Source organism: Pyrgilauda ruficollis, unplaced genomic scaffold (genome assembly GCF_017590135.1).
Source record: "Pyrgilauda ruficollis isolate IOZ18807 unplaced genomic scaffold, ASM1759013v1 scaffold210, whole genome shotgun sequence".
NCBI lineage: Eukaryota > Metazoa > Chordata > Aves > Passeriformes > Passeridae > Pyrgilauda > Pyrgilauda ruficollis.
In genome coordinates this window covers 412,366-425,376 of record NW_024520319.1, presented here as the reverse complement: position 1 = coordinate 425,376, position 13,011 = coordinate 412,366, and the positions used below count along the sequence as shown (strand labels likewise).

At 48.4% G+C, this 13,011-nt stretch overlaps 2 protein-coding genes across 7 annotated transcripts in view; one reads left to right on the top strand and one right to left on the bottom strand.

Moving 5' to 3' along the window:
* The window catches only part of P4HA1 (prolyl 4-hydroxylase subunit alpha 1), a 28,173-nt gene extending 18,779 nt beyond the window's left edge, over positions 1-9,394 (top strand). For 2 of the 4 annotated variants that reach the window (XM_041468074.1, XM_041468075.1), the window contains exons 10-15: positions 2,712-2,811; positions 3,866-3,919; positions 4,969-5,034; positions 5,467-5,535; positions 6,191-6,287; positions 6,777-9,394. In XM_041468074.1, coding sequence (XP_041324008.1) covers positions 2,712-2,811; positions 3,866-3,919; positions 4,969-5,034; positions 5,467-5,535; positions 6,191-6,287; positions 6,777-6,847 — 457 coding nt within the window. In that variant the 3' untranslated portion in view covers positions 6,848-9,394. Of the gene's footprint in view, positions 1-2,711; positions 2,812-3,751; positions 3,806-3,865; positions 3,920-4,968; positions 5,035-5,466; positions 5,536-6,190; positions 6,288-6,776 lie in introns of all 4 variants that reach the window. The other 2 variants (XM_041468071.1, XM_041468073.1) reach the window with 1 other exon arrangement.
* The window catches only part of OIT3 (oncoprotein induced transcript 3), a 43,652-nt gene continuing 39,113 nt past the window's right edge, over positions 8,473-13,011 (bottom strand). The window contains exons 10-12 of one of the 3 annotated variants that reach the window (XM_041468076.1): positions 10,218-10,322; positions 9,769-9,891; positions 8,473-8,583 (exon numbers count right to left, since the gene is read on the bottom strand). The gene's annotated coding sequence lies outside the window, so the exon portion shown is untranslated. Of the gene's footprint in view, positions 8,584-9,504; positions 9,675-9,711; positions 9,892-10,217; positions 10,323-13,011 lie in introns of those variants that run through there. The other 2 variants (XM_041468077.1, XM_041468079.1) reach the window with 2 other exon arrangements.

Sequence of the window (13,011 nt, the reverse complement as noted above, 5' to 3'; positions counted from 1 at the left end):
TGGGATGGAATATCTTTTCCTAGACTGAGCAGTGCAGCTGAGGAGATGAGATCTGGGGGGAGATGTGCTGCTCTTGTGTGTTCAGTAGCTCCAGAGAATTGTCTGGTTTTTCCTCAATGTACTGCCTAGTCTTTAAATCATTTCTGTGTAGAAGCATCTGCCATGCAAAATCTTTGAGGTGCCTCATGCAGAATTAGAAGAGGGAGGAACATGGGACATTTTGTGGCTGTCCCCATCCCTGGCAGTGCCCAAGGCCAGGTTGGACAGCCTGGGATAGTGGAAGGTGTCCCTGCCCATGGCAGGGGGTGCAATGGGGTGAGCTTTAAGGTCCCTCCCAGCCAAGCCATTTCTTGATTGCATGAGTCAATATGATTATTCCTGACTGTTTGTGATGCATATGAAAGTTGTTAAAAGGCCCCTCAGTGTGAATTCAGCACACTAATGGAAGCATTAAATTTTTTATAACAGTTCAGGGATGGCTTTTTACAAAGCCAAGTGGGTCAGCAAAACACCAGACTTGTGTGGTCAGGGAATTGGGGGGTTGTGGTGGTTATTAAGGAAATACCAAATCCTTCTGTAACTAAATCAGTGGGATCTTGATCTGCCCTGCCTGTGGCTTCCCAGGAATTGTCCTTTTTTTGTTTGAGCCCATCATGGACTCAGAGGTGGCAGCTGGTCAGAAATAGAACAGAATGCAATGAACCTGGAAGTGTGTCAATATTAAAAGGAAACAAACTGCTGAGCATGTTTAAGGCTGTTAATGCTGCATCTCCTTCACACTGGTCAGGGGAGTCTTTCTCTTTTTTGATAGACAAGGGCAGGAAAAAAAGCCAACTTTGTGTGAAGAAATTGTTTTGAATGAGGCAGAGATTTTATCAGCAAGGGACCAAGCTGGGACAGCTGGAATATTCTGTGGCCAGGCAGAGCCATGGCTGCAGCTCGTGTGACACCTCCAGGGTTAAATCCCCCTGGAACTCTGCAGCACTCCAGGCCTCCCTGTGGTTTTTGCTCAGCACCCAGCAGACAGGCTGGCACTTGGAATATGGTTTCAATTCCCTGTTCCTCCACCTTTCATAGGCTTTCTTTGTATGTGGAGGCAGTTAATTTGATTTTTAAAATACATACAGTACTCCCCTTCCTGAAAGGCTGCAGTATTCTCCCTGGTGAAGCATTCATTGCCATCTAAATAACCAACAGAGCAAGAATGCTTGGGCTTTTCTTTCTTTGGGTTTCTTTGGTTTTTTTCCTTTATTAACAGACTGGACAGAGGCAGAGAGAGCCCACGAAGCTGCTGGGTGTGTTGGGGCTCTTCTTGTGCCTTAAATGTGAGGTTAGGGCTGCTTGTGAGCATTACCTGGTCACCATGGCTGTGTGGCATGGCTGCTTTGGGCATTTTTGTTTGGTGAATGCTTCATATCCATGTCTTAGCATTCTTCTGCCACCTGAAATCAAAGCAGGTTGTGTTGTAACACCTCCTGGTACTAACAAGTGTTCAGCAGTGGATGGGGATGTGTTTGTGCATGTCTGTCTTGAGAAATCTGATTTCTTTTATCTCATAGTTCATTTGCCATTTAAAAAAATGCTCGTAGAGATTCTGTAACCTGTGTCAGTGCCTTGTGTCATGTTCATGCTACTGTTCCTCCCAGGCAAAGCATTTGGGGATTTATGGGGTTTTTTAAAATACAAATCAAAATAAAAAGTTAATTTAGCGTAGATGTGAAGGTTGATTTGAGTAAAAATACATGGATGCTGCTGCTGATAGTTTCCAGCTGGGCTCTGGGCACAGGGATGTCTGTCCAGCAGGAAGCACTGCTGAGTCAGCTGCTAGGAAAAAAGGTAGGAATAGCTATCTCCACTTTCCTGCCCAAAAAAAACCTGAGGAAAACAAGCCCCAAATCATCAATATTATCACCCATATTAGTGCAGGCTGCCAGGTAAATTGAAGGTGCAGTGGCTGGCATGGGATGAGAAAAGCAGCAACAGAAACAGGCACAGGGTGAGCAGATGTGGAGAACTCTAATACACAGTAGGAGGCAAACACTCTGAAAGATGCCTTTGGAACTCAGACTGACCTTCCACTTGGAAAAAAAAAGGGGGGGGGCTTAGTTTGGGTTCCCCCTCCTTAAAAATCATTGTGTACCTGAAGCATGTGCTAAATACCAGCTTTATAATAGGCTGTTCTGACTGCAATTGTTCAATTTAGTGCATTTTTGGATTGTTTTCAGAATGATTTTTAGCAGCACTGCAGGGCTAAGTGATGAGAAAGGGCAGCTCCCAGAGAGCTGGCCTGGAAGTGTGTGACATTTGGGGGAGCTGAGTTCCAGCTACACAGACAAAAACAGTAACTCACCTGCTCCTGTCCCCAACCTTGCTTCAAAATGCATCACCCCAGGGGCTGAATGAGCTGTTGGGAGCAGGGTAAGAGCAAAACTGTGTGTTTTAAAGCAGCTTGAAGCACTGTTTGTAACACTTCCTTCAGCCCAGCGTGGGAATTCAGGCCCTTGGTTATAGAGCTCCCTTTAACCCCTGCTGGATTTGGTCTTTCAAGGAAATGCATTCATTAAATTCAGGGGTTTGTAACACCCTGGAAATACTTCTGGTCACGTCACCAAATCCTTGAGAAGTCCTAAAAACCAATGTGCCACTCCAAGTAGCTGCAAGTGTTGCTGCTGTGCTGTTGCTGCCAGGTGTCACTAACTGTCCCCCCCCAGCGCGTGGCTCTCGGGGTACGAGAGCCCGGTGGTGTCCCGCATCAACACCCGGATCCAGGACCTCACAGGGCTGGATGTCTCCACAGCAGAGGAGCTGCAGGTAAGTGGCACCTTGTTCTGACAGCAGTTGTTCAATTTAATGCATTGTTTGATTGTTTTCAGAATGATAAAGTGTCATTTTAGTCACCATTTCTGCACCTCTTGTGCTTGCTCAGGTGAGGCGGCCACAAAAAATTTATTTACAGAGGAGGAGAAGAAGTTGTCTTTGCAGAGCAGCTGTTCAGTGTGAAATGGCTTTTTGGGGCTGGAAGGAAACAGTGATAACTGAAGCTCTAGATGTGTAGTTCCTTTTTATTTAGTCAAATAAACTGAATTTCATGGCCACAGGGTCAAACTTTGCTGCTGTTGGAGGCAGTTAAAAGTTTAATTCAGGGAAGGCCACCAGTGTGTCTGGTGTCCCTGGGACGTGGGAAACACTGGCTGTGTGTAACTTGAGTAAACTGCAATTTGGAAGTGCTTTTGTTTATTTGCTTGAGGCCTTTAAAGGAGCAGCTGCCTCCCTGACCGTGAGCAGAGCATGAGTACCTAGAAAGCAGGACACCCACAAAGTACTTCTGAAACCTGCTGTGCTCCTTGCCCCTCTGTCAAGGTTCTGGTGATAAAATGGCCAAGGATCTGGTAGAAAATTGATGTTATTTTTTTATAACCAATTGGCAAGAAGGACAGGGAACCCTATTTATTGACACTGTCAAATTCAGTTTCAATTTGATGATGTAAAAGCACTGTAACACTGTTTTGGAGAGAGGCTGAAAAGTTTTCTGTAGAAGAAAAATTCTTTTCTGCCCTGGGAAGCACCAGATTCCTGACCTGGAGCATCCCACAGTGCCACTCCTGGATGTGCTCCTGCTGCTGACAGAGCCTTGACATTTCCTGGGGCTTGGTGTTTAAACTTCATCTCTGCAAAGGCTGTAGCTGACAGTCAAACTCTTGCCTGGATAAAGACTGATTTACTAGATCCTGTGCTTCTCCTTCCACTGTAGGTAGCCAACTACGGCGTAGGAGGCCAGTATGAGCCTCATTTTGATTTTGGAAGGGTAAGTCCTGTTTTGTTTTCACTCTTTCTTCTTCACAAGCGCTGTGTTTCTCTTTTTCAGGTGGCAAATTATGGAGTGGGAGGACAGTATGAGCCCCACTTTGACTTTGCACGGGCAAGTAAAGAGCTGGAGGAGAGCTAGACCTGGTGAAGCCTGGGCCTCTGGGCTGGGGCACACTCTCTGTTCTTCCATGTGCATTAAATTGTGTAGCTCTTCCACTTTCCTAATCCATGTCCGTGGAAAAAGCCCTCTAAACCACCAGCTGAACCTGGAGGAGGTTGCTGCCTGTAAGCTGAGTGCCAGCAGACTCCTGACAACTGGAAAAAGTCTTATCTCACTGTCCTTAATTTTTAAATTGGATTTAAAGTCCCCACCTGTTTTATTCCAGCTTAAATTGCAGACTGCTGAAATTCAGTTGGTTATTTACTGGGCATAATTCTGTGTGGTTTAACCCCTTCAGATTAACCTTAACCCTGCCAGTCCCAGCCACCAATTCTGAATCAGGATATCTGCTCTGTGAGCACCTGCTCTGAGGCTTTGCAACCAACTGACAGATTTTGTTTGGAAACACTGGGGTTGTTTCCTGGAGTAACAATTGCTGGAATTCCAGTGCACACAAATTGTGGTCACAGGGGATGGGTTTACAAACAGAGGTGTGACAGAAGTTGGTGTCAAAACTCATCAAAATGGGGTAAAGTTGAGTGCTGGACACCTCTTAGTTGCCTGGTTTGTCACTGAGGCTTCCTCCCTGCTTCCCAGCTGGAATCCAGAGTGGAGTGTGGCAGGGAGGTGTCCCAGCTGACCCTGGGACTGAGAGCTGCCCTGGCTGCTGCCAAGGACAAGGGGGATGAGTGTAATTAAATAATTCAGTTTGCTGTGAGGAGGATTTATAGCCTCAGCCTCAGACAGCACAGTTGTTGTTACCCATTAGAATCTGGGCTTAATGCCCTCCCTCCCTGTCCTACAGAATTTCAAAGTGCCTGGTTTATTTAAATTGATAGACTCACTCCTATTGCATTCCTCCCCTCCTTCCAAATCGAGGGGCTGGATTAATTCTTCTGCATGAGTCTGTTCTGTGCTGCTGGCTCAGCAGCTGTGTGTCATTGGCTGCTCTCAGCAACCAAAAAGAAATGCTGATGGAATCTGCCTGCTTTTGTTCACAGAAAGATGAGCCAGATGCTTTTAAAGAATTGGGAACAGGCAACAGAATTGCTACTTGGTTGTTTTATGTAAGTGATACATTTCTGCCATCTGTCACTGCATATTCTATACCATGGAATTATTTAATTCTGCTTTTCTTTCATTCTTTTTTACTGAAGGGACTTGCCAGTGAAGCAGCCACTAACTTTGGGTTAACACATATGGGGGGGGTCTTCTTACCCAGACTTTGTGGTTTTTCCATGTGTCTTAAGGAGGATTTTCCCCCCAGATTGGAGCATTAGCTTAAATTATTTGCCTGCCTGTTTATTTTTGTATCTGCATCAGTGTTTACAGCATGTTCACAGCCTCAACACTCAAGTGGGAGGGACAAGGCTGGGACTGCACTGGGAACAGAGGGGGTTTGGCCTTCTTAAGGGATTTATGTCAAAATTAAACTTCACTTCCACTAAAAAGTGAGATTTTATCAGCCTGAACTCACCTGTCCTTCCCCACCTGTTCAGATGAGTGATGTGTCAGCAGGGGGAGCCACGGTCTTCCCTGAAGTGGGAGCCAGCGTTTGGCCCAGAAAGGTGAGCAGGATTGATCCAGCAGATAAATCCACTCCTCCCCACCTACCCACACAGAACAGAGCTTGAAAACGAATCTTTAAAATAACTGTAAGCACCTCTGTGCTGTCACAACAGTGCTATGATTTTCCTTAAGTGCAGCAACTGGAGCTGTGCTGGTGATTCCAAGGGCCCTGATATTCCATGTGTGGATGCAAATGCAAAACATTTAAATACTCCAAAACACATCTTGAAAATACTCAAATCTGTGAGTTGCTTTAATCTTGAGGCATCTGTAGGAAATTTTCCTGTCAGATATTTCCTTCAAGCAAGGCTTGCCTTTGCTGCCCTGCTGCTCAGCTTTAGTAAATAATCTTGGCTCTCTTAAACTGGTCAGGAATTGAATGAAACTGGCTTAGGATTTTTAAAAAAAAATTAAGAGAAGTATACAGTAAGTCAAAGGAGACTGATTCCTAAGAATAAGAATATGGAAAAGAGCCTTCCCTTTAAAAGGAGGATCTGAAACACAAATGCACCTACCTTTGCCTTAGTGTGTGTGGTACAGAGCACAGGGCTGAGTGTCCCTGCCATTCCCAGGGAACAGCTGTGTTCTGGTACAATCTCTGGTGTGACACTGTGTTGTACAGAGCACAGGGCTGAGTGTCCCTGCCATTCCCAGGGAACAGCTGTGTTCTGGTACAATCTCTTCCCGAGTGGAGAAGGCGATTACAGCACGCGGCACGCGGCCTGCCCGGTGCTAGTGGGAAACAAATGGGGTGAGTACCTGCCTCTGACCTGAGTCTGGGCTCTGCTGGGGGGTGGCTTGGCTTTATTTTTCCTTTAGACTTCAGAAATTACATTCTTTGTAAAAAAATATATTTACTTTACCTCATCTCTCTCTATAAGTTAAATATATTTTATATAGTAGCATATTTCATTATGTGCATAAAGGAAATTAATACTATATCTACTTTAAGAGTAGCTATGTCTACTTTAAGAGTTTTTGTAGCTTTGCAGCCATACTGGAAGGATTTTTGGTTGGTTGGTTGTTTTGTTAGACTAACTTCACAGATCTGTGCATGGCAGTGGGGTTGGAATGAGAGACTCTTTTAAGGCCCCTTCCAACCCAAACCATTCTGTGATTAAAACCCTTGAGCAAACTAAGATAATCCTGTGCTTAACTAAAAGCTTGCCTAGAGCATATTTAGCTTCAGCAGAGAGGAGCTGAGCACGTGCAGTGATGCAGTCCCTTTGTGTCTTTGCAGTCTCCAATAAGTGGCTCCACGAGCGGGGGCAGGAGTTCCGCCGGCCGTGCACGCTATCGGAGCTGGAATGAGGCAGCCCGGGCTCCTGAGTGCTCAGGGTGTGGGGAATGCACACCCTGCCAGTTTACATGACTAACAAACACTCCACTACAGGTTCACCCCGCCCAGCTCAGCTGTGGACAGGACAAACGTGCTTTTGGTTCCCTCCAAATCCCCCCCAAGGTTTATCAACAGAAAATATTGAGGTTGACAAGTATTACTGAAAAAGAAGGACAAAATACAGATAAATATAGATGAGGGCCACAACTTACAGTGGTGTTGTGTGTGGTGTTCCTGTCACCATCATCCCTCTGAGCAGTGTGGGCAGCCTGGGGTTGTCTGGAGTCTTCCTCACACCTGCCAGGCTTAGGGCAGGATCATTGCCTGGGAGGGCTCCCTTCTAAGGAATGCTGAATTAAACCCATTCCTATTCCTCAATTCCCAGACACTTGACTCTTTGCTTTCCTAGAGTGCCTGACCACTGCAGGCTTACTTTGCTGGAAAACAGGTTATTATCATGTTTTAGCCTGATTTTCCACTTCCACAAAAGCCCCACTTTTTAAACTTGTCTTCCTTCTCAGCCTTTGTGGAGAATTTGGCTCTTAATCTTGGCCACATGAGCCAGCAGTTCCACAGGCAGTCAGGATGCTTCCACAGTGTCAGAGCAGCCTGGGAACACCCACAGCCCATCTCCCCTCCTCTTTCTGCAATGTTTGTCCACAAGAACAAATGCTGCTTTTGTTCTGTCCTGGCAGCCAGCTCTTCCCTCTGCTCCTCGGGCAGCAGGGGTGGGGATGTTCCCATCTTCATTAATCAAAATTGTCGTGCCTTAGGACACTGGAATTTCAAATTGGTTCTGAGACTTCAGGTGCTGAGGTAACACAGAGTCCTCACAGAATGCTCCCTGTCCTTTTTCTCCTCCCAGCTCTCGAGGTTTCAGGAGAGACTCTCAGCCTATTTATAGTCCTGAACCTTTTTTAGATGCAGGCTCACTTTCCTGAACCCTTTCCCTTCCACAGGAAGATTTTAGCAAAATATCCAAATATCTCACTAGCACGAGGACAAAAATCAAAGGAAGCTGCACCTGCCTCTACCTAAACAGTCCAATTTTCTGGATGATGATGATTTTACTGATTTAGGGGTCAAGCCTGAAGTCTTTACCAAGGGAAAAATTCCAATTTTGGTTAATTGGATTTTCTGCCTCAATAAAATCTTGACAGTTGAGCCAAAACTTACAAAACCTATTGTTAAATGTGCTAGAAATACCTCTGGATTACTGGGAATGCAGTTTAAGGTACTATAGTTGGAGGAACTGCATACTTTCAGAATACACTTTAAAAGGTCTTTGCTGGAAAATAATTGTTAAATTTCTACTGAGCCTGGTAGCAGTGGGACCCACAGAACTGCCCCTCCTTAGCCCTGCACCTCCCTGAATTTTGCCTGGCTTTTGGCAGCTGGAAAACAAGGTCCATCCATAAAGTGAGAACACAAAGTCTGCACAGTCCCATCTGTCCTGCTCATTTACCAAGAGCAGGAGCTGATATAAATAAATTCACCCCAGAACTGAATTAGCAGAGCTGATCTTCGAGCACCTATTTGTAATAATTAAAAAAAACCCCAGACCTGTAAGATTTGTGCCTACCTGAGTTTTCTCACTTTTTCATCTCTTGCTCTTCCTATCCATGGTTCTCTCTTTTCCCTTTCCCTTCTCTTAGTTTGTTAAGCTCCAAAAAGTTAACCATGGCTGCAGGTACCTCCCACCATGTCCCTGCAAGCAAAGGGGACAATGAACAGTGGGAATCCTGCCTTTGAGGCATCCATAAATGCTGGCAGGGAAGCCAATCCTACCTAGTAAAGGAGCACAGAACAAAATCCCTGTACTGCCATCAGGAACAGGTATGGAAAACGCCTGCATTTGCTCTTACTGTCCCATCTCTGTTCAACACTCACCAAAGCATGAAAAAAAGCCAGAGTTGAGGAATTTTGTTCAGCAGTTCCCTCCCTCACCTCAATACCAGTGCGTGCTTGCAGTGTTAAACAGCATCAGTCTCAGGCATTGCTTGGGGAGTACAAATGTTCTGGTGCACGACTTTTTAAAGCAGTGAACCACTCACAGATAATTCTTCAGGAAAGAATTTTCTGCTTTTGACAGTAGAAAATTTTACTTGGTTAAAGGAGAAAAAAATCTCTCAAAATTGAATCTCCAGTCTGCTGGGACACATCAGGAATGTTCCAGATTATGACAACAGGGTTGGCTTAGATTTTTAAACTGCAGACAATCCTTATTTCTTCTCCCTCCACTGCAGTGGTGTCCATGTATCCAATGCTGACTGTGTAAGGGATTACACTGGTGCTGCTGCTTCTGCCTTATCCCATCATTTCTCAGAGGGCTGTTGGATCCCCATCGTGGCTCCTGTGTGAATCTAGTTTTGTATTAAACATGATTGAAAACTGTCTGGGCTCACAGTGACTGACAACTGCCTTACTGTTACCGTTTTTGTAATAAAATTTTTAATGTAAAAAAAAAGTGAACAGGCTTAAAATAAAAGCCACTGCCATTAGCAGTGAGAAATCCTCCACATCCAACTCTCCTTGTATGTGGCTGCCATAAATCTGATCACACACAGTTTTATCACCAGAGGTTTATCACCATTTGTGGAAACCAAGCTCCTCTGTTTCTCTTCAGCATCTCACTGGGCAGGTGCAGGAGCTGCTCCTGCCCCAAATTCCTGTTCTACACTAAACTTGTGTCTCCACTGGGAGCACTCAGCACTAAAGGGCTGCAAGCGGGGAGGGCAGATAATGCTGGGCTGAAAGCAGGATCAGCTGTTGAGGGTCTCTTTTCCAGGAGTGGCAAATCTATTTTGTGAAGCGAGAAAGTCAAACAACCACTTACCCTGGTTCTAGGGAGGGGAAGAAAGCACCAGAGACTCCAACAGCACAATAAACTCACATGTGGGAAGGTCAGGCTGGCCTCTTCCATGACCAAAACCTCTGGGGTCTGTACACCACAGGCATCCCTGGACTTCACCCTGCAGAGCAGTGGAGCTTGTGCTTAATTCCCATCATCAGGAACCTGCAAAAAGCACAGCAGGGGCTGTTGAGGGGCCTGGATTCTTCTGCCTGTGGAACGGAGCTGCCTGGGAACACCCACAGCCCATCTCCCCTCCTCTGCAGGGAGGGCAGTGCCCCAACACAGCTGATGTGAGCACACGTTTGAAATAAGCCTGAGGAGCACCAGCACTGTTTGATTTTGGAAAGGTGAAGGGGTTCCCTCCCCAGCTACCCTGTACTGCTGAGCTGCTGCCCTGCCCCTGCCCCTGCCAAGATGGGCCTGGGAGGAAGGGAGGGGCTGTGGATCAGCCCTGTCCCACTCCAAGCAGTGACTTCCCACCATCCTACCTGGGTCCCTGGGGCTCTTCTGGCACAGCTGCAGCTGAAGGGTGACCGTGGGGGGTCACCAGCATGGGAGGAACCCAGCAAGGGTAAGGATCACAGCAGCTGCAGCTGAAAAGGCAGAAAAGGTCAGAGATAGGGAGAAATGCCTCTGAATGTCACAGGGCAGGATAAGATGAAGAGAAAGGAAAGGGTCTGACAGGATCATAGAATTCCAGACTGGTTTGGGTTGGAAGGTATTTAAAACTCATCTAGTTCCACCCCCTGCCATGGGAGGGATGCCTTCCACTATCCCAGGCCTTGTCCAGCCTGGCCTTGGACACTTCCAGGGATCCAGGGGCAGCCACAGCTCTACTGGGCAGCCTCCTCAGGGCCTCTCCACCCTCACAACATAGAAGTTCTTCCCAATATCCCCATCTATCCCTGCCCTCTGTCAGTTTGATGCCCTTCTCCTGTCACTCCAGCCCCTCTCCAGCTCTCCTGGAGTTCCTAAAGGCACTGAAAGGGGCTCTGAGGTCTCCACACTTTTCTGTTTTCCAGCTGAACAGTCCCAGTTCTCCTAGCCTTTCCTCCCAGCAGAGCTGCTGCATCCCTCTGCTCATCCTGGTGCCTCCCCTGGGCTCTCTCCAGCAGCTCCAGGTCCTTCCTGTGCTGGCTCCAGGGCTGGGGCAGCTCTGGAGGTGGGGTCTCAGCTGAGCCCAGGGGCAGCACCCTCTCTACAGCTGGGTGAAAGCAGCACAAGGGATCTGCCCACGGACTCCCAGAGAGACCGGACCTGCCCACACCCTTGAGCTCGGCCCCCTTAGGGAGGGGGTCTTTAACCACCCCACCCAGCCTCTCCCGGCTGCCGGACTCTGACCTGGCTCGGAGGACTCGGGGATTTCACCATCGACCCGCAGCTCTCTCTCCTCCCCATAATCAGTGACTCAGCTGGCTCCCAAGCCGGGCTTTGGAGCAGCCACGGATCACCCACTAACCTGAGCCACCAGCTGCCTCTTCCCCCGGCTAAACATCCACCAGCAGCTCCCTGAGCCAGCCAAAGCCGATGGAAAAGGAGCTCGGTCCCTCTATCCCACGTCCTCCCCAGCAGAGTGGCACGGGCAGGATCCTGGCACAGCCACGACGTGCTGGGAAGGAGGAATGCAGCACAGGAGCTGCAGCTCGGCTCCTGATGCGGAGCCAAGAGGGCTTTTCCAGCTCCGTCTGGGATGGGGCTCATTGCCACAGGCGCGGGGACACCGGACGCAGGGACAGGACGGGTGTAGTCCCCTCTCCCTCCCAGCCCAGGAGCGCTGCCAGGAGCCTGCAGTGTCCCGGGAACGCGTGACTCACCGCCGCTCTATATTTAAGCATTACGGAGGCAGGAATGAATGCACGCAGTCAGGAGCTGCCTATCCCGAGGTCAGCACCAGGCTCAGGAAGCATTTGTCAGAGTTCACCACCGTGGCAAAAAGCATCTGCACCCCTTAAATCTTCAGAGAGAGAAAAGCTGGCGCAGGGAAGGGGGTTTTGTAACTGCAGCGGGTCAAAGCCAGACCAGAGAACCTGCAGGGTCGCACTGTGCACATCCACAGCTCCTCACTGCTGCAGCTGCCGAGCCACTCCCCGAGGGAAAACTGGAGGTCACTTTTACCCAATCCTACATTTTTCCTGCTCTTCAGGTCTTGCCGTCTGGGCACAACCGAGGTATTTGCAGCTGGACTGAAAAGCTCTCAGGAGACTGGCTCGAGGAGGGAAGGAAGGAAGCAGAAGGAAGGAAGGAAGGAGAGTGGCTCATCCCCGGGGCAGGGCAAAGGGGCTGCCACGTTTTGGAAAAGCAGTAAACTGCTTTTTACTCACCAACCTTTGCTTCGGGATCAGTGACAAACTAACAGGAAAGTTTCTGACTCCTCTTTACTCAGGCTCTGCCCTCTGCCAGCTGCTCCCTCCCCGCCCTGTTCAGCTTTCCCAATTCCAATTGATTTTGCAAACAGCCTGGGTGCTGCAGAGCCACCAGCTCCAGGCTGCATGCCCTGCCCATGCCACATTCCCTGTGGTTTGCCTCCTCTGCAGTCCTGCCAGCATTTTCCCCCTCTCTCTTTGCCTTCAGCAGCACATGGATCAGTCAGCAGGGACCGAGGGATGACAAAGAAAGCTGTGTTCTGGAATTGCCTCCAGAACAACCCTAAAAGGCTCTACATAAAAGCAGGACACTATGCACAGACACCCAGAGGCTCTTACACATTTCCAAGCTAGTCCCCAATAGCTGGTTTGCTCTTTTTTACATTAATTTCTGCCAGGCTATTGGCAAATGCTGGGAGCACTGGGACTGTGATCTGGAGTGTCAGGCAGGGCAGGGACTGAACCAGCAGAGACACGAAGGCCCCACTCACTGCAAGACACAGCATGGGACTCTTGAATCAGTGCCCTGCACTGGGGCACTGACAACAAATTCCAGGGACCATTTCCACCCATGACTGACAGAAGAGTCCCCAGCATGGTCTGAACAGCAGGAGAGGCCTGAGCTCTCCAGTGCTCCTGCAGGGAAGTCCTCACTTCCCCAGCACCCCCTCTGCCATGTGCCAGGGTGACACAGATGTCACAAAAGGCTTACTCGAGGCAGGGATTTGCTGATTCCCAAGCTGGCAACCTCCCTTTCCCTCTGCATCTGTGTTTATCTCCCCAAAGGCAAAGCTGGTTTGAGGCTCCCCTGGGAGCTCCTGCACTCCTAAATGTCCCCTCACCCAAAAAGTCAGCCCTGGCAGTCATGAGCCTCAGGACAGGTGGAAAAAGCAGGCAGCAGCTACCTCTGGCTCCACAC